Source organism: Candoia aspera, chromosome 10 (assembly GCF_035149785.1).
Source record: "Candoia aspera isolate rCanAsp1 chromosome 10, rCanAsp1.hap2, whole genome shotgun sequence".
NCBI lineage: Eukaryota > Metazoa > Chordata > Lepidosauria > Squamata > Boidae > Candoia > Candoia aspera.
The window spans coordinates 23684171-23707962 of NC_086162.1; the positions used below are offsets into that span (position 1 = coordinate 23684171).

The 23792-nt window shown below is 42.2% G+C and overlaps 1 protein-coding gene across 4 annotated transcripts in view; it reads left to right on the forward strand.

Moving 5' to 3' along the window:
- Nucleotides 1-23069, forward strand: part of ZNF541 (zinc finger protein 541) — a 28161-nt gene extending 5092 nt beyond the window's left edge. Inside the window, exons 4-15 of one of the 4 annotated variants that reach the window (XM_063311921.1) lie at nucleotides 1800-1858; nucleotides 3030-3189; nucleotides 6665-6998; nucleotides 7824-7887; nucleotides 14569-14711; nucleotides 14842-14945; nucleotides 17207-17282; nucleotides 18774-18862; nucleotides 19542-19682; nucleotides 21168-21349; nucleotides 21633-21813; nucleotides 22862-23069. In XM_063311921.1, the coding sequence (XP_063167991.1) occupies nucleotides 1800-1858; nucleotides 3030-3189; nucleotides 6665-6998; nucleotides 7824-7887; nucleotides 14569-14711; nucleotides 14842-14945; nucleotides 17207-17282; nucleotides 18774-18862; nucleotides 19542-19682; nucleotides 21168-21349; nucleotides 21633-21792 (1512 nt within the window). In that variant the 3' untranslated portion in view covers nucleotides 21793-21813; nucleotides 22862-23069. Of the gene's footprint in view, nucleotides 1-1799; nucleotides 1859-3029; nucleotides 3190-6664; nucleotides 6999-7823; nucleotides 7888-14568; nucleotides 14712-14841; nucleotides 14946-17206; nucleotides 17283-18773; nucleotides 18863-19541; nucleotides 19683-21167; nucleotides 21350-21632 lie in introns of all 4 variants that reach the window. The other 3 variants (XM_063311920.1, XM_063311922.1, XM_063311925.1) reach the window with 3 other exon arrangements.
- The last annotated feature ends 723 nt before the right edge of the window (nucleotides 23070-23792 follow it).

Sequence of the window (23792 nt, forward strand, 5' to 3'; positions counted from 1 at the left end):
AAGAGAAAACGCCTATTTTTAAAATCAGTGGGAGTTAGAAATGGCCCAAAACACTAGCATGCAGAAGAAAGGTGAGGCCCAAAAGACCATTTCACTGCAGACAAACTGGTGATGCTCAGTGAGGTATATAAAGGCAGTGCACCCATTCATACGTCATAGATCCACATGAACTCCCCACCATTCCACAACTACACAAAGCAAAAGGGCAAACGTGCATACGGTCTTAGAAAAACATGGAACAAAGAATAAATTGGGCAAAATTCCACACGTGTAAAACAAAACCAAGTGAAAAACACAAGCGCGCAGAGGCAAAGCACTCAACATTTGAATGTTTTTAAACGTGGGCAAAAGTTATTGCTGCCTTTTTTTTCCCCCAGGGGCAGCCCATGCCTCAAAATAACAAACTGGACTATAGCTACCTGCTACATTTACTTAAGATTCTGGTAGTAAGCTGGGTTTAAAATATGTTGGCCTTTTTTTCTAAATGGAAAAAAAAATAAGGTGCTGAGAGACGGGTGAGTACAAAAGCAAGGCCTACAGTTGCCACACTGGGGACCCTGTATTTCTGTCAGGGTAATTACTGGTTTGTTGCAAAAACTTGTTATTGACAGTAGCATCTTTATTGCAAATAACAACATGACTTCCTATACTGTTGGCTAGGAGTTCCTTTTCTTCTTAACATAATTCATTATGAATTAAGCAAGGATGTAGGAACCGATAATAATTGATTTTGCTCATAGTCTGACCATAGTCCAGGACACAGACAGGCAAAGAACTTTTTGGCTTCCTTCCTCCAATATTTTTATTTATTTATTAATCACATTTATGATTCCAGGCAGTGTACAACAATCAATAAAACAACAAATACATAAAAACAATCATTATAAAAATATAAAAAGTCATTATTATAAAATAAATTTAACAATATAAAGTTTAAAATATACAAACCCCATGGAGAGAGTAAAAAGATCAACCACAATGGAGCCCTCTAAGCATGTCTCCGGTTCCCTGGGACCCCCAGGCCTGGTGACATAACCAGGTCTTGAGGGACTTCTGGAATGATAACGGACGGAGCTAACCTGACTTCGGCGGGGGGGGGGGATGTTCAACAGGGCAGGTGCCACGGCAGAGGAGGCCTGCCTCCTGGGACCCACCAACTGTAGGTCCCTGGCCGATGGCACCCGCAGCATGCCGCCTCTGCCAGATCTAATGGGTGGGCTGATGTAATTGGGGAGAGGCGCTCCCTCAGATAAGCCGGTCCCATGAATTTCAAATGATGCTCAGGTTTCCTGGACTCTTCCCTCCCTCGCTGTAGCAGCTATGGTATGATTCACATGTTTAGACAGAATACAACAAGAAGACCCTGATAGTGTGCAAGGTCAATTGCAGTTTTGATTTTCACATTCATTGGAAAAGCAGTAATTTAGTATTGCAAGGAGCTGCCTAATTGTAGCAGGTGGTAGCCCCACGTCCACTTTCTCTGGGCTTGGTTGGAGACTTCCAGGGAGTTTCATGGGTGTAGGCTAAAAACTCCAAATCCATCCTGGAAGAAGGCAACGACACGCCACTTCTTCACTGCTTGCATAGGCACAGGTACCTACCTGTGCAAGCACTAAGAATCCAGCTTGGTCTCAGGGTGTCTTTTGTAAAGAAACTGCCTGCATGAAATGCATTACCAAAAGTTTATGATCATCTTGGCCTTGTAAAAAATTCTAAAGAATACAGCTCCTTTGGAGATTAAAAAACTTTTTAAGTTTTAAAGAAAAAAATGTATTTAATTTCTTTTTTAAAAAACACAGGGTGGAAATATCTACAGCTTTACTAATGCAGTGAAGGAGGAATACTTTTCCCCTGAATGGTAAGCAGGGCTTGATGATGTTTTCATATCAATATGAGGGATATATATATATTTTATTTGGTAGACTTATATATTTTGTTTGGTAGGCATCCATGTGAACAGTAACAGTCATTTTATGCTCTTTCGTTGGGTCAGAAGGAGTTTGCAAAGATTATACTTACCAGCTGGAAGTTGCTTCATTGAGAAGCTATTATACTATCTGTATTGGCATGGCCTTTGGTGCCATTGGGTGTTTTATGAGCTTCTAATTCTGTATCTTTCAGCATTTCAAAAGAAATCTAGCATTACTCATACCTCAAGTTTCCCATAAAAAGACAACCTTAAATAAACAGCATAAAATTATATATATATATATATAAACAAACAAACAAACAAACATTAAAATAAACTTACTTCTTCTTGTAAATGAAAAATAAAGAACCATTACAAATTTGGCTACAAAACAAATACCCTTTATCGTAGCTGGATAAATGGTCAGAGATACACCCCTGCTTTTGTAATGCAGTCTGTAAAAGTCCCTGTTCAGGACATTTTGAGATGTGCTGGTCAGGCTCTCTGAAAGGACTTGAAGGATCTGATAAAGGCAACCAGAAAAATAAACCAAAAGTGGGCTAAACCCTGGGCCACAAATAGTAGTAGTAGTAGTAGTTTATCAGAGACAGAATTTGGGAAAAGCCAGTCAGAAAGCTTACGCTAACATGAGGTTTCTGCTCCTCATGCTATAGCTGAGGTAAATATGCTCCCAGCTCTTAATGGATTTTAATTCCGTACCTGTATGAGGAAGACACTCGGGCAAGCAGAGAGGCAGTCAGCGCTTCCAAAGTGGGAATTTCAGAAGCGATTTATGGGAAGGTGCACAAAGAAAAGGAGCACTACATTTGACTGGGCTGGCATATGTCCCTAAGCAGCTCTTTGGTTCCCAGTTATTATCTCTTGGACAGCCCTTGTTTATATATGGTGCCCCAGTGCCGTTCCTTCTCTAGTTAACAGTTCAGTGGTAAATGAACCATGGAAGCTCTTTTTTTTCCCCAGGCAGACTTAAAATGAACTCTGAAGTGCAGAAATATAGTTGTGCTTGTAATAAGCTTGGAGTATAAATCATAATACCATGGAAATTCAAGCTTCCTAATATTATGTTTTTCACCTTTCTTACATCAATCGTTGCCCACAGTAGTAAGGCTGGGGGAGGTCCTGGAGAGAGGAATGAGCAAGGAAGCAGTTTTGTCTGTGCGACCTGCAATCAGCTGTTTTATACCGAACGGGGCCTGAGCAGTCATATGTGTTTCTATGGTGAGCAGTGGCAGTCTCCATCAGGGAAGGAAAAGCAGCAGGTAAAAGGAAAATCACTTTGATAAACGAATGTTTGTTATTGCTAAGGCTGATTATTTCTGTAGCACATAAAAAGGGAAGGGGTGCAATAGTGGATAACGAATCTCAATTTCTTTGTCAGATCTGTTCTATGGAGGGGCAGTACAAATTCTGTTCGCTGTGTTCCTTACTTTTGATCACCAGATCTTCCTTTAATTTTCCAGAAGAAGGCTGCATACTGCACTTCTCGTTTCTGAGTGTAGCTATTTTTTAAAAAACCAAGCATTGCCAGGATGTATTCAGGGAGATAAAATGTCATCTTTTCACGTGCCAAGAAAGACGTGCTGCTTTCATCCTCTTCCCAGACTGTTGCACTGTGGAACCCCTGTACTATCATACTTTTCTGTTTTGAGATTTTCTACCGGAGGAAGCTCAAGACAGCTAATAATCCGTACAGAACAACTCATAGCATTAAAAATGGTGGTGAACCTGCCAGTGAGGATGTCAAAATATCTTAATATATTTGCAATAATGTATGTGAAATGCTTTGAATGTTGGGAAATCGCTACATAAATGCTAATAATGGTGAACCTACAGCCCAGGCCTTTGAATATTTACCTGAATGTATCCCAGCATGGCTATTACTTGGGGTCGGCTCCCAGGAAGGTATGGATAGAATGGTAGAAGTAAGCCCCACTGAACGTAATGAAATTCAACTGCCAGCTAAATCCATTTAGGATTGCAGTTCTAACAGCTTTGAAAGGAGGAGTGTGAACAATTTTACTTTTTTTTATTTCTTTAGATAATTTTTTTCCATTGCTTTTTAAATCTTAAATATTTATTTCCTGATTAAGTCCTTTGGAAAGAGCAATACAGAACCTGAAATAAAATAATTAACCAGCATTAGTATTATAGTTTGTAGTCTTGTTGCTAGAATACATATTTCTTTTTATATTTCCTTTAAGGCATATGAGGCAGAGCATTTACATCCTCAGAAATGGCCCTTCAAGGCAGCAGGGGACCGAGATAATCCTCCTGAAACTAAAAGGCCTTCAGAAGATGTAGCGGTAGCACCTCTTGTAATTCCTGTCTCGGTACCCGTAATGGCTACAAACCAGCAGCAAGAGAGCAAAGTGGGTGGTGATTTGTAGTATTAATTTCAGATTACAATGATAAGTGAGTTGGTCAAGTTCTGATTAACATAGAATTTCATGGAGCTTCACGTGTAGTCCAACCGTATATCTAAAGTTCCTTCCCGTGCAGAATTTTAGGAAGCAGTCTCCATTGCCATTTTGAATAATAAGAAATTAAAAGTATTTTATTGCCTATCCTTTAAAGTGAGGCAAACAGTTGTGAATTATGAGCTCTTTTTAATGAGTCTTGTTTTTCTACATCTTATAGCTGATTGTATCGCATGGCATATGGAAGTAGGGAAGTAAAATATATATATATGAAAAACCAATCCTTTCCAGACTTAAAACTCCAAACCTTGCTGCAATGATTAAAAACATCCTTCAGTTTTTCTGTAAGATGTTTGGGTTTCACTGTGTCTTCAGGGGCATAAACATATCTGCAGTACAGTTCCAGACTTAAATTAAGCTAATAACCTCCTTTAGTTTGTAGTACTTATTTCATTCATATCTCAGCTTTCAAAATGAAACTCAAGTTACTGTACGTAGAGCTCTTGGGCAGTCCCTCACTCAGAATTGTTGCACTAAGTACCTTTACCTTACAGCCCTTGAACCATTTGTTTGTTTAGCATTTATATAGTGCTTTTGATCTTCACATACATTATCTTGTAAGGGTTATATACTGCAAATGGAGCTTGCTGAGAAGTGGCCAAGAAACAGTGGTTTGCTTGAAAAAAAAAGGTGAAAGGTCCTCTGTGCAACCACCGAGTCATGTCTGACCCTTTTGGGGGGACGCCGCTTTTGCAATGTTTTCATGGCAGACTATAGCGGGGTGGTTTGTCATTGCCTTCCCCAATCGTCACCTTCCCCAGCAAGCTGGGTGCTCATTTTACCGACCTCGGAAGGAGGGAAGGCCGAGTCGACCGGAGCCGGCTACCGGAGAATCCGGCTTCTGCTGGGATCGAACTTGGGTCATGGGGAGAGTTTCGGTTGCAATGCTGCCGTCTGCCACTCTGCGCCACACGAGGCTATTTGCTTAAGGCCCCCTAACTGAGTCATGACCCAGTTGTGATCCAGATCAACAGCATCCTGACTTGTAGCTCAGCCTCTTAACCATGATTGTGCCACAAGTCAAGTCCCAAAGAAAGCAGGCTGCACATACTCCATTACTTCTCCTTTCTGTTGGACCCAGCAGTTCTCCCTGCCTTCTGCTTTACAGTGGCTCAGCTTCTTAAATTCCTAGACAGGGATTTCCCAGCATCTCTCCTGTCCCTCTCCTAAATAAAGACTGCGACCAACTTATCCTCAAAGGAAGCAGTAGGACCGCTGCCAAGTAACGTCAGCTGGAGGAATAGAAATCTCCATTTTATATCCATAGACTACAGAGTTGTCCATTTTAAAGGCTCCCTAGATTTGAGGCCTGCCAGGTGGCATCAGCGGTTACTAGTGCTAGGTGAGGGAGTGACACCCAGGGTCAGTATTTATAGATGGATATGCTGTAGCTGGAGGAACAGAATAGTGATGTCATAATCCTGTCACCAATGGGGTTGGCATTTTCAGTTTCCCTCCAGGATTGCAGTTTTCAGCCTTCTTTAAAGTACTTTTTAATGAAAACTATACTGTAGCAGCAATTCTTTTTTATTTGGCTATTTATTTTTTTTCCTATGGCTATTCACTGTTGAGATTCTGAAATCCTCCGGGCATGGGGCGGGTGGTATAGATAAAGGATTTTCTGAATATCTCTGGCAGACTACAATTCCTGGGATTCTCTGGGGGAGATAACATTTAATATGGTATCAAACCCGATATATTTGGTCCTGTGGGTAGATCTTGAATGTGTTACTTGTCTTGGTAGGGTAACGTTAATAAAATCTCCGATCGCTTGGATGGGTCGTGGGGAAGAGGAAACCAAGTCTGATGAAGAACAATTAAAAGGGTTTGGATATGTGTAGGTTTGAGAAAGAGACATAATTTTAAGGCATGTCATAAAAGTTGAAGCAGACTTATTCCTGTTATTCAAGAGGGCAGAACTAGAACTAGTGTAAAAATCATCAGGAAACGGATTTTGACTAAACATAGGCGAAGCGTCTTTAAAGTCAAAGCTGTTTGATAGTGTAAGAGACAGCCTGGGTGTAGTGGGTTCTAGAGATATTGAAGCTGAGGCTGGACTGGGTCCTATAATTGCAGGATCTCTGCAGTGCAGCATTTCCAGTTCTAAAACTTTGTGATTCCAAATAGTCTTTAATACCTTGAACCCTTGGGAGAAACACCCAGTGCTCCTTTTAAGGATACAGTACTGTGCAGGCCACATTCATTTTCTTTTCTAGTTGTCAACCTAAACTCTTCTGATCCATATCTTTTGTGTCAGGTCAGTGAGAAGGAAGGCCAGGATGATAAAGATCTTCAGGAAGGCATGCCACCGAAGAAGAAAAAGAGGCGAGCCCGTCCAAAATCTCTCTTCATCCCACCTCCTCTACCTGTTTGCAGTGAGATTCAACCTGGTACTGGAGGATGCTACCAGAGTAACCTGCGCTCACCTGTCTTCCTCATGGACCACCTTCTTCAAGGCTTAGTCCAGTGCTCCCCTTACACACCACCCCCAATGCTCAGTCCCATTCGTGAGGGCTCAGGGCTCTATTTCAACACTCTCTGCTCTACGTCTACAAATACCGCTTCCGCAAAGATGTATACCTCTGTTTTAGGTAATTACCTTGCCCAAATCCTGTGACCTACCTGCACAAAGCTGCCCAAGGCAGAAGAAAACCACTGTGATTTGTATCCTCTCTCCCAGCCATTCGGCTGGGCTCGGATTCTTTTCCCCTGCTCCCTTACTTGAGGTCTTTTTATATGGGTTTCTGGGGAATTAAACCTAAGTCCTTTTATATGGAAAACATGTCCTTTGCCACTGTGTTTTGACCCCTTCCCATACCAGCAAAAAAAGTATTGATTAGGTTACTGTTGTGTTAGAATTAGTGGGGTGGTGTAGAGACTATGCGGAAAGAAATGGGTGCTTTGGGAGAAGCAGTTTAGGTCAGCTGACAGTGGTTAGCTCAAGGCAGAGTTTGGATCAAAGTCATGAAGCGTTCATGCTTTGACACATGCTTTAAAAACATGCTTTAAAAGCAGATGCTTTAGACTTCATCCCATAATCAAGATCCTGTGATTTAAGTAGAATCGGCCCCCCAAGTATAAGGCGTATTCCTCTTCCTGCTTCCAGTTAGTTTTCCCCCAAAAAGAGTGTACCTGTTTCTCTCTGTGAACTTACGCTGTTTACCACGGCTGTCGAACATGGTTTATCCTCACCGAACACCTGTGTTTATATCTTGTTTTGCCCTGTTGGGCTTTTTAAAAATACAACTTAAAGAAAGCTTCGTGATTGAAGCTGTAAATGAGCAGTTAAAAAGAGAAGAAACCATATTGGTCCCATCCTATATCCTGCTGCTGGGGTTGCAGCTGAGAATGATAAAAGGGAAGAGAAAGGTTCCATAAATGTTCGTTTTGTTTCTAACTGGTGCTTTTAATTTTAGATGGAATGGATGGAGCCCTTTTATTCTCTCTCGTGAAAGATACTACCAAAATTAACATAGAACCGTAAGTGAAACGATGACAGTGTTGGTAAATGGATGCAATAACGCTTTACCTTCCCTCCTCTTTACTGATGTGTAGCATGGGAAGCACAGAACTTTGGACGGTTGTAGTAATTCTCTCATTTTTTCTTCTACTCATACCATTTCCTCTTGGCTATTTGTTTAATTTATAGAAATGCTTTTATTCTATATTTCAGCCTCAGAAGGTGGTTTGCAAAAACAAAAGACAAATTTGGTGACATAATTGAAAACAAAATCAAAGCAGCTGCCAGCAAACAAGTTAAAAGCTGGTGAAATCAAATTGCCTTGACTCTGCTTTAAAGTTTATCAGAGAGAGTCCTAGCTTTTAGGATTCCGTAAACAGGGTGCTTCCACCGAGAAAGCCGCCTCTGATCTCATTTGTCTCGGTTAGAACTTCGCGGGTCAGAATGCACTTCCTGTGCTGCAGGCGGCTGTCAGGGCAGTTTGCGCGGCGCTTTGTTTACATTTTGACACGAAAAGCAGCTGTGCTCTTACACGATGGGGAATGCGGTCCTCACGTCGTTAAAGCAAACTGCGCTGTGCTTATCTCTTCTGACTGAAACAGACAGTATCCTGAGCAGAAGAATTAAAAGAGGGACCTCCCACTTAGTATTCGATCTGAAGCAGGCCAGAACAGTTCACACTGATAAGGACCACAGAATTTGCAGGAGGAGGAATTTGTCGAAGGAGTTCTATTTCCAGGACCATCCAAGTACTCTAAAAAGTGTTGGATTCAATTCTCTACTTTGGACACTCTCTTTCTGCCTCCCCTCACAGAACTTTGTATTCTGCCATGGATCAGTAGTATTTTCTCCCTAGATAACGGGATGTGGACCAAAGTGCCGTTTGGAGTTGCTCTGGTTTGTTGTTGGCTTAGTTCTCCACAAGGCCTGAGGCGTAACGAATCCTCTCTTCCCCCTCAGCAACTTGCTTTAAAGTGAATTCCCCTGCCCAGCGCTCTTAGCAGCTGAAGGGTGCAGTTGATCATTGAGCTTTCTGGTTAACTCAAGAATGAGAGACGTTCCAGTATAAAGGTGAACTGTGAGAGCTTTTCAGGAGGCGCTTCTTTCTGCCAAAAGGGCGAGTGGAGCGTTCTCAACAGTCACGTAGTTAAAAAAAAATTACCACTCCTGTCCTCTAACTTACTCAGGTTTGCCCATGTCCTAAAGACAAAACAGGGAGCAGTTTTATGAGGATAGAGAAGTTTCTCTAACAAAAGGCTTTGCCAGATTTCCTTGCGACCTCTCGGGGGGTTCCCCTTGCCTTGAAAGTAGCATTTCCTTTCATTGCCCCATCATACCTGTAAAGAGTGGGACTGATAGACCCTAATCATGAATCCCGAGCAAAAACAGCCTCCGTTCCTTTCATCGTAACTTGTTTCCTCCTGACACTGAAGCGCGTACAGAATCAGCGTGAGGTTGGGATGCGTTAAGACTCCTCTTCCTGGCCCCTAAAACACACGACTCTCACCACACTGAGAGGCCTCTATTCCAGAGCAGTAAGAAAACCCTCTCTTTCAGGTGTTTGCTACTGTATGACTGTTGCATTGAATATGGTAGTATTTGGCTCAGTAAGGCTGGTATGGAATGGCTTCGTTTTGGCTTGTCAGCAGCAGGTTTTCGAAGAAGGGCAGTGAGATAAAGGTTGATGGAAATAATAGTTCTAGGCCTAAGAGGCAGCATAAACATTTTCACAGGATAATGGCCTAAATGCACCTTGCGACAGAATAAATCTGTAACAGATTATTTTTAACAGTTTCTGATAAATTCAAATTTTATTTATTTTCATTTATTTATTTCTCATATTTCTGCACTGCCCATCTCGCAAGCGACTCTTAAAAAATTAGTTCAACGTAGGTCTTCCCAGAACAAAGTAGGTTATCAGAGAGCAAGTAGAAACACATTTTTGTGTTTATTAACAATCGTTAAACTTAAAATTACATTGCTACACTGTAAAATGGTACCTTAAGAACTATTTTCTTAAGTGCACAGAAAATTTAAACATGAATATTAATTGGATGCATAGATGTTTAATAGAACTAGAACTTGCTATTTCTGGGTTTTTCACCAAAATTTCACGAAATTTGGCGATCTAGCTTAAAATCTTGCAAGATTTGGGGTGATGATCTAATAAGAGTTTACCTGTTTTTTTATAGCACAATGTGAATTTAACACCAGTTCTTCACATTTTCTCCCATATATCCATATTTATGTTATAACCAAAGTTTGCAGCCCATTTAACCATACAGTCTTAAATCTGTTTCAAATGTTAGTGACAATTTGTACGTTTTAGCTATTATATGATCCTCCTTTTTTCTATTTCTGTCCAGGAATGGCCACTTTGGTCTCAGTAACAGGGAGGTCATTATATTCCCCCCACCCCCAGTTTTTTAATGTTGCCATGCTGGATGTATGTCTTTCCGTAAGCCGTCCAGAGTCATTGTACGTGAGATGGGCAGTAGAGAAATTAAATTAGATTAAATTAAATTTCTGTAAAGAGACTCTCTTAGTCATACTATGTAGTATGTCGAAGTATCTTGTTAGCTGATGGTACCATATATCATGTTAGAAAATGAGTAAATGAGCAGACTTAGGTCTTAGTACTTGAACAGATGTGGCAACAATTTCTGAGTTGCTTTCACTTTCCAGTTCTTGTGTTTGTACTTCTGTTATTTGACCTATTGTACTGGTGTACAGCTGTTTATATAAGCAAGAGTGGGAGGCAACCTAAGGCTTGTAAGTGAAGTATCAGTGCTGTCCAGAATGAGCTGTAGTTCACTGAAGGTAAAGCAGAAGGGTTTTAGCTGGGAGGTATAGATGAAGAGAAGTTTTTTTCTGTCTCTCTTCTAGGTCTGTCCTGTCCTAGATTATTCCTGGGTACGAGTCTGGTCTTCTGACTTTTCACCTGATTGGGTGGGTATTGTGTTTAAGATAATCCTGGTATAAAGTGGTGAGTCTCTGTAAGGTGTCAAGAAAAAATACGTCTGTTTTATAGGACTTGGTTGTAGACTATGGATTTTGTGTTGTGTCTGAGTGCAGCTGTGTAGCAATTGTTTTCTAATGCCACAGGCCAGCAAGGAGGTCTTGCTGTATTCATTTTGATGTGATTTGAATATGTGGGAGGCTATATATCTATGATGTAGTTGTCCTGGAACATCCAGAAAATGAATCTCCTGCTTGGATTTTCAGCCTTTCCCAGTTGGCTTCCTCAGGCTGAAGGCCATTCTTAGCTGCAGTTCTGGAGCTGCAGGCTAGTGGAACTGGCGATCACTGGCTTGGGGGAAGGCTGTTATTAGCTCACTCTGAATTGGAAAAATGTAAAAGTTCTACATGCTGGCAAGGGAACATTTTCCTGTTTCACTTTGTTTTCTCTTCCTTATCTTTGCGCTGTCTTCTAACTTCAATCAAGCACTGGTTGATTCTAAATCAGTATTAAATAACAGCAGTAAAATTGTTTCCAGATCCAGCAAACTCAAGATATGCCTAGGAGTCACCTTTTTTTTTTCCTTGCAACATTTCCTTAGCTTTTTGGTCAGTTTCACCAGAGAGAATGAGAAAGCATATATTCTGAGGCCTTGAAAGCATATCTTCTAAGGCTCACCTCCTTGGTTGGGTGGCTGCTGGCTCAACTGTTGGCTGGAGCGCTGCTTCCCCAGTACTGGCAGTTGGAAAACTGGACTACTGGATGTGTGGAGCAGCTGTGGCACGTGGATAATCTAAGGCGCGCTAAGCAGCGTTTGACCACATGGCAGTGGAGGAAACCGCGCCTGCAGCGACAGAGGAGACTTTTAGCTGGCTGGTGTGGAAGTGCGTACTCCTGTGTGGTGACAACAGAAGCAACAAGGCAATTTGGAACTAAGATCAAGGGATTTTGGGGGGTAGGGAGTGGGCTGCAGCAGACCTGGGGTTGAGCTGAGATGTCATTTTCAGCTCTATCCTTGCAGCTGTGGCTCCCCTCCCCCTGCCTGCCCATGCAGCTATTTCATTTTGCCTCCTCCATGGGTCAGAGAATTGAGTGGAGGGACTGGCAAATCTGCAGACTCTGTGGACGGATGGACTGGGGTTGGGGGTAGGAGAGGGTTTTCTTCCCCTGAATAGGGTCTGTTTCCCTGCCTACGGGTGAGAGCCAGGGGGAGGGGGACTGACTGATCACCCTCAGAGTTATTTGGTGCTGGCTGTGTGAGCTTCTGCCAGTCGAATGAGAGTGGATTGGTATGGGGGGGTGAAAGTATAGGGTGGAGTGGGCTGCCTCTCTGGAGGTGCCAAGTGCCAGAAGCGGAAGCACCCTGGGTTGATGGCCCAGAAGAAGGCTGTGACTGGAGATGTCTGTGTGGTGGTGGTGGTGGTGGGGGCCCTATAGGCTTGGACTTTGCCAGGGGGTGGGGGGAGGTCTTGGAGGAGTGGGGCAGGCTGTAACATCCCGGTATGGGAAAATACCATAACACAGGTGGGAGACGACGAGCGGGCCACACACGGGAACGGGTCAGAGGTGTCTTGTTCCTGTGGCATGTTCCAGCTCCTCGAGCTCATTCTCGGGCCCCGGTTGGCAGACTTTCAAGGCCCTGGACTGTCGGCTGCTGCTACTGAATGCCAGGTTGGTTTGTAATAAGGCCACCCTCATCCATGATTGGATTGTGGATGAGAAAGCTGACCTGGCTTGTATTACGGAGACCAGGCTGGGAGAGGAAGGGGGAGTTCCCCTTTCTGAGATGTGCCCAGCTGGTTTACGGGTGTGGCACCAGCCAAGACCCCAGGGTAGGGGTGGTAGGGTGGTGGTGGTCATCAGAGACACTTGGGAGGCATCCAGGGGCACTGGTCCTCAGATTGCTGGCTGTGAGACCTTATTTGTTAAGCTGGGCTCTAAGAGGGATCAGTTGGGACTTGCTACTGTACCAGCCTCCCTGCTGCGAAGCAACCTGCCTGCCCGAGCTCCTTGACTCCATAACCAGGTTGGTGGTGGAGTTCCCCAGGCTTATGATCTTGGGGGATTTCAACCTGCCTGCCTTGGGGGCAGAGTTGGAGGTAGCTGGGAGTTAATGTCCATCATGACAACCATGGGCCTGTCCCAAGTCATCCAGGGCCCGATGCATAATGGTGGTCATTCGCCTGACCTGGTTTTTCTGTCGGAGCAGTGGCAGAGTGTTCTGAAATTGGGGGAGGTATTGGTTTCTCCCGTCATGGTCAGACCACTTCCTGGTGAGCCTCCAGTTCTCTGGCGCCACCCCCCTCCACAGGGAGGTGGGACTTATTGGATTCGCCTGCCCCAGGTGACTGGTGGACCCAGTTGGGTTTCAGAGGGAGCTCAGGGTTTTTCCAGGAGGTCTGCTTCACGGTCCATCCAAGGCCTTGGTGGCTGTGTGGAATGAGAGAGCGGCCACAGCTTTGGATCGGACTGCGCCTGAGCAGCCTCTCCATGCCCACGGCTCCCGTGGCTCCTTGTGGTTTATGGAGTTGCTGAGGAAGCATAAGAGGGCTAAGAGATGCCTGGAGCACCACTGGCAGAAGACGGGGAACGAAGACAATCGAACACGAGCTAGAGCCGCAATTAGAGCCTACCTCGTGGTGGTAAGGGTGGTGAATTGTGGTTATTTCTCTGCTCTTACTGCATCTGCAAATAGCCGCCCAGCGGCCGTTTCGGGTGACCCAGACTCTCCTTGGAGGGAGTAGTTCGGGGGTCTACCTTCAGGGCTGTTGTGAGGAATGTGCTGAGCATCTGGCAGGTAAAGTCGCTTGCATCTGCTCTGCATTGAATTCCAGCCTTGATGCAAAGCCAGTGGGGGCTGTGGGGGCTGAGTTTTGCATGGTTATCTGGGAGGAGTTCGAGCCCGTTGAACTTGAGGGACAGGGTTCTTGTAGTGGTTAGTTCGACCACTTCTGTGTTAGATCCATGCCCCTCCTGACTAGTCAAGGCTGCCCGGGAGAGGACACGTGGTTGGCTCTGGGCAGTGGTTAATTCCTCTTTGAGGGAGGTGGCTTCAGCTGGTACAGAACGCAGCTGCCAGGGTTGTAAATAGTGTCGGCTACTCTGCACACACAACACCTCTGCTTCAGGAGCTGCATTGGTTGCTGGTGTGTTTCCAGGTACAATTCAAAGTGGTGGTTGTTACCTTTAAAGCCCCTCATGGCTTGGGACCAGGTTACCTTGGGGACTGTCTTTTCCCAGTTATTTCCACCTGTCCAATCCAGTCCAGCAGGATGGGCACACTTCGGGCCCCATCAGCCAAAGAATGTCGGCTGGCGGGGACCAGGAGACGTGCCTTTTCTGCTGTGGCTCCTGCCCTCTGGAACATCCTCCCTCAGGAGATTAGGATGGCCCTGACATTGTTGGCGTTTCGGAAGGCCTTGAAGACCTGGCTTTGTGCCCAGGCCTGGCGCCCCGAGTGTGTGAAGGGCCCCGTTTCCTGGTTATGCTGACGCCAATGGCTTTTAAGATCTCTCGGTAGTATTTATATTTTAATTTTTTGGTATTGTTTTTATTGTTGATTGTTTTTATTATTGTTAGCCGCTCAGAGTCACTGGTTTCAGATGGGTGGCTATATAAATTGAATGAATGAACAAACAAACAAACAAACATAAACTCTTTTTCTTTTCAATAGTTACCTTCTTATTCATGTTTTTTTTTAAAAAAACTTACGCTGTTTTTCATCTCTTTTCTGTCATTTCAGGCATATTAACATTGGAAGTCGATTCCAGGCAGAAATACCTGATCTCCAAGACAGATCAGCTATAGAGAACTATGAGCATCCAGCCTCACTAGTCTGGAAGCCGTGGGGAGATATTGTAACCAACAGGGAAACACAGAAAAGAGGTCTGGTGACAGTTTTTTCTCTTGAGACTCTTCCCACCCCAAATTCATGCTGCTTTATTTTTATACTACGTATTTTTAATTGCTGATGTGCAGAACTTATTAATCCTTGCAAAAACGAATTCACTTACAGTAACAGATCTGCTAAAGTTGGCCTGCTCCAGTGCGATGCCAGGTGGAGGGACCAATCTAGAACTAGCTGTACATTGCCTGCATGAAGCCCAAGGCAACATTTTGGTAAGATGCACCAACTTAAAGTTAGACAAAGCAAACCAGTTCTTTGTGGAGCAGTGAAGTCTCTTGTTGACGTTACATAATGTATTGCAGGGTATATTAATTCATATTGAGCAGAGCCATAATTCAGTTGAAAAGCAAACTTGTCTTGCATGAGAAGGTTCTGTGGTCAGTTCCTGACACCTCCATATTACAGGAGATGCAAGCTATTCCTGCACCATGAAGGATCTCTTATGTAGAAAGATAAATAGTTCAACCTGGTTAAGGTAGTTTTGTTTATTAAGGAATAGAAATTTGTGAGGGGTGGTGTGTGTTGGTGGTAACTACATATGGAATTCTCAGGTTCTAAACATGGACCCTAAGGATGTGATCCGTTGCTTAGGTCTCTTGGGCACCTTGTACAGGTGCATTGTACCATTTTAGGGCAGATTTAAGGACTGATTAAATCTCTCTCTCCTCTCTCCGTTCTTCTTTCCATGGCTATTAGGACCAAATATTGTCCTAATGATTGTTTTTATTGTGCACTGCCTAGAGTCACTTTGCTGGGAGATGGGCAGCTATATAAATAAGATGGATGGATGGAAAAATAAAATAAAACAATTCATGGGAATGCAGAAATTCCTCAAAGTTTATGCTGTGCTCAAGATGCATTGTCTCCTGCTCTAATCAATTTGGATGGAAACAGATCCAAACTAGCAGGAAACTTCCATTTGTAGTTTGTTTAACTTATGTCTCAACTGTGATTCCTGGCTCTTCTTTTTTTTTTAAAGCAAGCCGGGTCATTTTTTATTCTGGCTTATTAGAGTACCGGGATCTTAGGTTAGATGAAGCACTAAACAAATAGTGGACATCCTGATTTGTTTAGCCACTTCCATCAGAAGGAGAAGCCATCCGGAATGAGCCTGTGTTAATGTGTTTGCTTATTCCTGATAAAACACACTTCTAAAGAATGCAAAGCCCCTGTGATATGTGAGCTTCTGATGCTGGCACCATTTAGCTGAAATCTCTACCAACATACCTTGCACAGTGGATCTTATGTAACACTGATGTGTCATCTTTGTCTTCAGTTTTCACTATGATGTGTTCATTATTACCAGTTATTATTTGATATTTGCAAATTGCTTAAAATCAAAGAATAGCTGATTATGTGGAGTCCTGGGTGCTCTCTGAGCCTGGTTGTTTTCCTGCAGACGTTTCATTGCCAGGCTAGGCAACACCTTCAGTGCAAGGAGGGAGCGGGCCTTGCTCTCCGTTTATACACCCTGGCTTGCCCTGCTTGTGTTGGTGGGGGTGCTGCTCTCTCCTTGGGGGTTCCTTGATTGGGCTGTTGTTTGCTGCTGGGTTGATGGACTGAGTTAATGGTTCCTTGATCAGGGTGTATTGTGCTGTTTGGTGGTTCATCTGGTGTTAATCCTAGTGTTGATTTTGTATATTTTTGCAATCAACACCCAGATATCCAAAAAGGAACCATTAACTCAGTCCATCAACCCAGCAGCAAACAACAGCCCAATCAAGGAACCCCCAAGGAGAGAGCAGCACCCCCACCAACACAAGCAGGGCAAGCCAGGGTGTATAAATGGAGAGCAAGGCCCCCTCCCTCTTCGCACTGAAGGCGTTGCCTCGTCTGGCAATGAAACGTCTGCAAGAGAACAGCCAGGCTCAGAGAGCACCCAGGACTCCACCGTTCAACCCTGAGCTACAGATACTCACTTACGAATAGCCGATTACTTAATTCAAAGCTCGTCATTCTATTAGCCTCCTAAAAAGGGTATTTCTGAGCGCATCGGTTTGCAAGAAGTCAGGCAGCCTGTTGTAGTGCATCTTGGTAGGTTCACTTTGCCGCCATTTGATGCTGCAGCACGGGCAGTTGCACATCATGAGCTTTTTCCCCACATGCAGAAAAACTACTTCCTCTTACAGATTAGCAGCTACAGGCGGTCATCGAACGGTGAGACCGCTCTTCTCTGTGTTGCAGGAAACCTGGTTTGTTAAGCTGGCCATTTTAGCCTGCTTTACTCTGAGTACTGCACTGATTGATTGATTGATTGATTGATTGTTCACATTTATATCACCGCCCATCTCCCCCCAAAAGGGGGACTCTTATGATGTATCAACCATAGTGGTTGGGGTCACATGTAATAAGCCAAAAGCAAATGAACCATGTTAAAGCTTAGCGTAGTGCCTATACCCATCTCCATCTAAGATTTCCCTGACGGTTCCTATTTGACAAGAGTTAATGACAGTCTTCTCTAAAACAATTCTAGGAAGCACTGGAGATGATGTTGCTCCAAGGACCACAGAAACCTTCTGGTCATCCCCTTGCTAACTATCATTACTCAGGTAAAAGAAGATAACCTAAATTGGTCAGGATGTAGCCGTGGCCTTTCTGAAACTTAAAGGAATTTAACCAATTGCTATATTATAGTTCAGGGGTGTGACTCCGAACTGTCACTCTGTAATCCAATTTGATCTATGTGGAGAAGTAAGATCTACTAAATATTGAGGGAATTGTTTCAAAACAAGCACCCACTGCAAGTCCTCAATCTAGTTTTGATTGTGGTGGGACTTCTGCTGAGAAAGAAAAATAAAGAACCACAGTAGATCAGACCAGAGGCCTATCTGATCTAGCGTTAGGGTCCTAAGGTGACCAACCAAATGCCATAAGCAAGGCAGGAGTGTGTCATGTTTTTTGCTTGTGTTCCCCAACAACTGATACGTGGAGGTTTGCCAGCTGCTTAGGCATGTACATGGCATGACTATTGCCTTATCTGTGCTTAAAGCAAATTCTGTGATTCCTTCCTTGAGAAGTCAGTCCCATTATATGCAGTGACATTTTCAGTTAAGTACGAATGAATAGCTTTATTGATTAGTCAAATGACCATATCGCATGACCATAACAACGTGAGTTTAAATGAATTCATCACCTTTACATGCCACCCCAGTGTGTTCTATAAATTGCGTTCTCAATTGGACAGCCCTAACTATAAGCTTAACCGTTCTATTGACCGTGTAATGTATTTGCGTGTGTGCAGTTAAGTAAATGTGCATAGGATTGCGGATCTACTGGAGTTCTGTTTCCAGTAGAGTAGTGATATAGTATGATGGGGCCTCCCACAATGGATTCTCTTTCCAGGGAAGGCAGAATTCAACAGAAAATGGCTCATCTTCTAGAGTTCTCTTGCAGTTCTCTCTACCTCTTCCCAGAAAAGAACTGTCTTTCTGGAACATCTCTGTTTTCTTCTGACATTGTCCAGAATATCAGCTTTTTTCGGGTGGGGGGGGAGTTGTACCTTTCTCTTGTCTTTTAACTTCCCTGCCCTCTTCCCATCATCCTTGACTTTAGTGGGAAGACTGAGTCCAAGCCTTTTTTAAAACTGGAAAAGAAAAGTTGGAAATTACAGTTTTGAAATTCATTGTAAAATCAGTTATATTTGGCAAGATGAAGTAACTCCTTGGAAGAAAACAGACTTCAAGGTTTAAGGCTATAACTATAATAGAAAATGATGTCACTTAACGTAAATTTCCTGAAAACTGGACATTATTTGTCTACTACTGAGATAGGAAATACTTCTACTATTGTTACTCTTCTGTGTTGTTTTCTTTATTGGGAAGTGATGTGAATTAGTTTATTCATCTTTATGGCTTTTAAATATTAATTGATAAAATAGGCTCTGAGTTTTCCAGATGTATTAACAAACTCGTTATGTTAGTACGTTTCCCAAGAGGCAAAAATAAGCAAAAGGGAGGCAGTAAAGATTTTAATTTTACAGGAGTGATAGGCCATTAAACAGATTGTCTATATTACTAATGTGTTTCGTGTTGGAATTCCAGGTTCACATCTGTGGACTCCTGCTGAGAAGCAGTTGTTTAAGAAAGCTTTTGGCTTGCACAAAAAGGACTTTTACCTCATACAGAAGAAGGTAATTATTTTCACAAACTAGTGCTTTTATTTCCTATTTTAAAAATATATCCTTTATTATTAATACTCCAGCTTTTCTGTTACCTTTAAAATCCATTAACTACAGGTAGCCCTTGACTTACAACCACAACAGGGACCAGAAAATCTGTCATTAAGTGAGGCATCATGTGACTGCACCCAATTTTAAGACATTTTTGCAGTGGTTGTTAAGCAAATCACACGGTTCCCCATTGATTTTGCTTGTTGGAAGCCGGCTGGGAAGGTTGCAGGTGGTGATCACGTGGCCCTGGGACTCTGCAACTATCATATATACATGCTGGTTGCCAAGTGCCCGAATTTTGATCACTTGACTGCGGGGACGTTGCAACAGTCATAAGTGTGAGGACCGGTCGCAAGTCACTTTTTTCAGTGCCATCATAACTTCAAACAATTGCTAAACGAATGGTCATAAGTTGAGGACTACCTGTATTTTAAGGGTGCATAACTTACATGCCCATTTATATCAGCCGTTTAGGTTACTTTTGTTACTTGGCACCTGAGACTAAATCTGATCTCAAATCTTCTTGAATACAGAAGGAATGCAGAGAAGGACAGCAGCAACATCTTGTTTGTTTCATATATTAAAACTATTCCTTGTATTTTACCCATATTGAAATTATTTTCTCCTCCTCCTTTAATAGATACAAACTAAGACTGTTTCTCAGTGTGTTGAATACTACTATAGCTGGAAAAAAATATTAAAGTTTGACTGCAATCGAGCACAAGTGGTAGAAAAGAGACCCAAGATTGAGCAGGATGAGATAGAATTGGATGAAGAAAAGGTAGAAGGAGATTGAAAAGTTTGTTGGGAATTACAGCTGAGATTTAGTAGATGGATTTTAAAAATCTGTACTTTCCTCCTATACTGTGCCCCCCACTTACTTTAGGAAATGCAGAATTCATGCAGCAGAATTCCAGGGTCATGCAGGGGGAGATTTCCCTGGTCTCTTTCTCTTTTCCTTTTGTGAAGCTGTCAGAATAAATACTTGTCTATGAAAATTCATGGTATAATAAGCATGTATATTTTGCGATCTAGGAGGTCCTTCTTTCCACACCATTGCAACCTATTGGCTTTCAGGTTGAAGCCGTTGCAGTTCCTTAATGACTGTGTGGGCTCCTCACAACCGTAAGGAATAACTAACTGCCTAATTAATTAGAAGTGACTGTACCGTACCCATTTGAAGACACAATCTGCAGTTTTTCAAAAGAGCTGGCAAACTGATTTTTTTTTCTTAAGATAAAAGTTGAGGCTTTCAGGAATCCAAATCCTGTACTAGAGCCACGTTCCAAGTGGCATAAGCAAAATTGTGAAAGGCAAAATTCTTCTGGCCATTGTAAGAATTTATAACCTTGTTGACTTACAAATTATTCTGATGTTTGTGCAACGTGTGTGCGCCAGATGAGACATGAACACAGGATTTGATATTGTGCACTTGTTTTTTTTTCTGTAGTCAACAGGAACAATTTTGTTTCCTTTGCACCTGCTACAGTCCTGATCAAAAACAGGATTGTAGCAGGTAGCAGTGGACTAAATCCCCCATATGCACTGCTGTTTATTTTACTAAGTACTAAGGCAGTTGTACAAAAGGTAGTCATGTGATTAACCTTAACCTCTGCTTTGGCCCTTACAGTAGTTCATTTCTGGAGGGATTGCATTACATTTTGTCTTTTGATTGCACAACCCTTAAGTATTGTGTTTTTTGCACGCTTCCTTGTGTGCAAGTACTTTTGGAATGCTTCATTGGCTTTGCCAAAACACAGTGGGATGAAAAGGAAGTACGTTTTCAGTGGACAGTATTCCTCAAGCATATTTGCTTAGCACCTTCCTCTCAGATTAATTTATCTGAATATCAATATTTTATTTATTAACCATATTTGTATAGCTGCCCATCTCACAAAAGACTGACTGGGCAGTGTACAACATCATCTAAAAGAACCAATAAATACATAGAAAACAATCATTAAAACTATAAAAACCATTAAAAAACACACAGGAAAAGAGAGGATGATGCTATGGGTTTGACAGAATTGTTTTAGCTTTGCATGGGTCATGTTGTAATTCTCTCTCTAATTTAATGGTGGCAGATATGGTCTTCGTTTCTGTTTTTCACATGGTTGTTTAGGGTTATTATATTGATCTACTTATTGACAGTTTGGGGAGTAGTGCTTTTAATTGATTTTATCTGAACATTGCACAAATAACTTTTATAACTGGAAAACTAGTGAATTGTAATTAAATCAACACAGAGATATTCCATGACTTACAGATTGTATGCAGCCCAAAGAAAAGGCACTGCCACCTGCCTAAACAGGAGAATAAGCTGAAACCAAGGAATTACAAAAAAGCAGTACAGAGTGCCTTCAGTCCAACCAGCAGCCAGAAGGAAGTTCTAGATAGGCCCAAAAGCACAGGCAGTCAGGGTGTGTTCCCATGTAAAGAGTGTGCAAGGTAGTACTGTAATTTATTCATCCTCTTGGTGTTTTGTGATCATTTTACATATTGGTGATGATGCTTAATCCAAAAAAGTGTTCCCCCCTTCCCCGTTTTTCATGTTGGGGTCACTTGCTGTGACATCTCAGAAAATTCACTCTGATGGCCATTGTCCATGTGCATCAGAAAAAGCTGGAGCAAAGGGAGAGCCTGTTTTTCTTACACAAGTTGAGAATTGCTTGTGTGTGTGTGTGTGTGTGAATTGTACAACTGAAGAGTACTGTCTCCGGTCTACATCTAGAGTGTTTGACAAGATAAAAAGTCGGAACGCTCACATGAAACGCCATCGCCTACAGGAGCAGATGGAACCAATGATAAAGATTAAGTGGCCCATAAAGCATCTGAAAAATGAACCAAAGAAGGAAGAAAAAACCTTGGACATGGATTTCCTCCAGTGGTAACTGGGAAGGAACAGTTTCAGGGTAAGAATGCTGTTAAACTACTGCATGCCAGGAAAAAAAAAATCAGGATAATACTGGGGTTCTTCTAAAAATTATGTTTAAATTAATACTGCAAATAGATAACTATTCCTAGCTTTGACTTACCTGGGTTTGAGTTAGCAGTGGAAAAATGCACTGTAGATGCGTACATCTGAAAGGATCGTTCATCCATCACTACAGTATTGAAGGTCAGGAGTTGACAGTATGGATGACACAGTGATGCCGTTAAGGAAGTAACCCAGTAATCTTTGATCCTCCATTATAAATAGTGAAATTCATCATATAATTTGACACGATCATGCTCTGAGCTTCTGCATTAACTCTAGGGAAAGCTGATAAGGTAGAAAGGAGGTAGGGAAACTCACTGTGATGACATCATGTTGCACAGTGGGATTCATAAAATTAGAAGCAATAAGGGGAAAGTGAGATGATAAAACTACTGTTGATGCCAACTGCTCTGTTGCATAAATTCTAATTATTATATCCGTTTCAAGAAGTGCTAACCATATTGCTTGCAATAGAAAGAAAAAATAATACAGCGGCTTAAAGACTAATTTATTCTGATATCAGCTTTGACCATTTGTATTAGGTATTTTGGGGAGCTTCTGTGCCAGTACAGATTAAACTTTTAAAAACTCAGTATTATATAGCATTGGATAACTCATGCTTTATCATAAGTGACTTATGAATTAAGACTGCATTAAATTTTAGATAGATATAATTGGAAGGATATTTATTAAGCATGTGCAAAATCTACTGATCTGGCTGTTTTAAGGATAGTCTGGTGGTTTCTGGAACTTAATCCTCCAAACTAGAAGGGTTTTGTGGCATTCAGTACAAAACAGGCTGATTTAGAGGATTAACTTCCAGATCTGAAGGTTTAACTTAACAACTAATTTAATGGTTCATTTAGCTTATAAATGACATCCTCTGCCTATCATATTTAGTTGCACATTTTGTTAAGTTCAAATGTTATGATACTCTAATTCTCTCTTTTTCCCTTCTATCCCTCCCCAACTGTGTCTTCTAGGATTCTGTTATTACTATTTTTTTTTTTGGAGGAGGATGAAGTAGACCAATCAATGAAAAATCACCATTATATTTAGTATCTTTTCTGTGATCGATATTATACAACTGCTTTTTGATTCACTCTGTAGTACTGAAGTGATCTGTGTTATTGTTATTTTGTATGCACTCAGTGTTGCTTATTAAATTGGGTTCTGCAGCCAAAACTGTAATACCTGTCTGGATTTATTCTTTTGGTTAGCTCCTATCCAAATGATAATGCTGAAATCCAAACAGAATGGGGACTTCGTTGTGTTTTGGTAAGAACCTGTCAGCCCTTCAAAGTAGACCAGATCAGGAAACGCACTCCATAAGAAGCCAGAACTATACTTTATTGAGATAGTAACAAAATTTTGTACATATACCTGTGTTTTACCTCCCCTCCCTGTTATGCCCCATTGAATCAGAGAGGAGTCAGCCTGAATCTTATTATCTCCCTCCCCAGGACTTAAGGAATGCTTCTGCTGTTTATATAATGGTTTCTGAGTGTTTGCTTCAAGGCTCTCTCTCTGGCTCTCTACAGAATCAAAGGGTATTATTCTTTATGGGTATCAAGCAAATGCTTTTTGGGGAGCTCTGACGTGGAGCTGCACTTTTCCTGCCACATTTTTAAAAATGAAAGCCTTATTTGAACCAAAATGATGTCAATAATTCTTTTTTTTTGCTTTCCTCAACGTGGCGGTCAAGTTTCCCTAAAAGATGAAGCCAAAATCAAACCATATTATTGTGTACCATGGTGGCTTAACCCAATGAACGAGGTGGCGTTGTGTTATTCTATCCCGTTTCTTGAAGGTTAACACATCCTGCAAGCTTTTGAGTGTGACTCTTTGCTGAGGAAGTTGGGTACATGGATAAAAAGGAATCAGCAGTGCAGCCTTTGCCTTCCATCTTCTGTT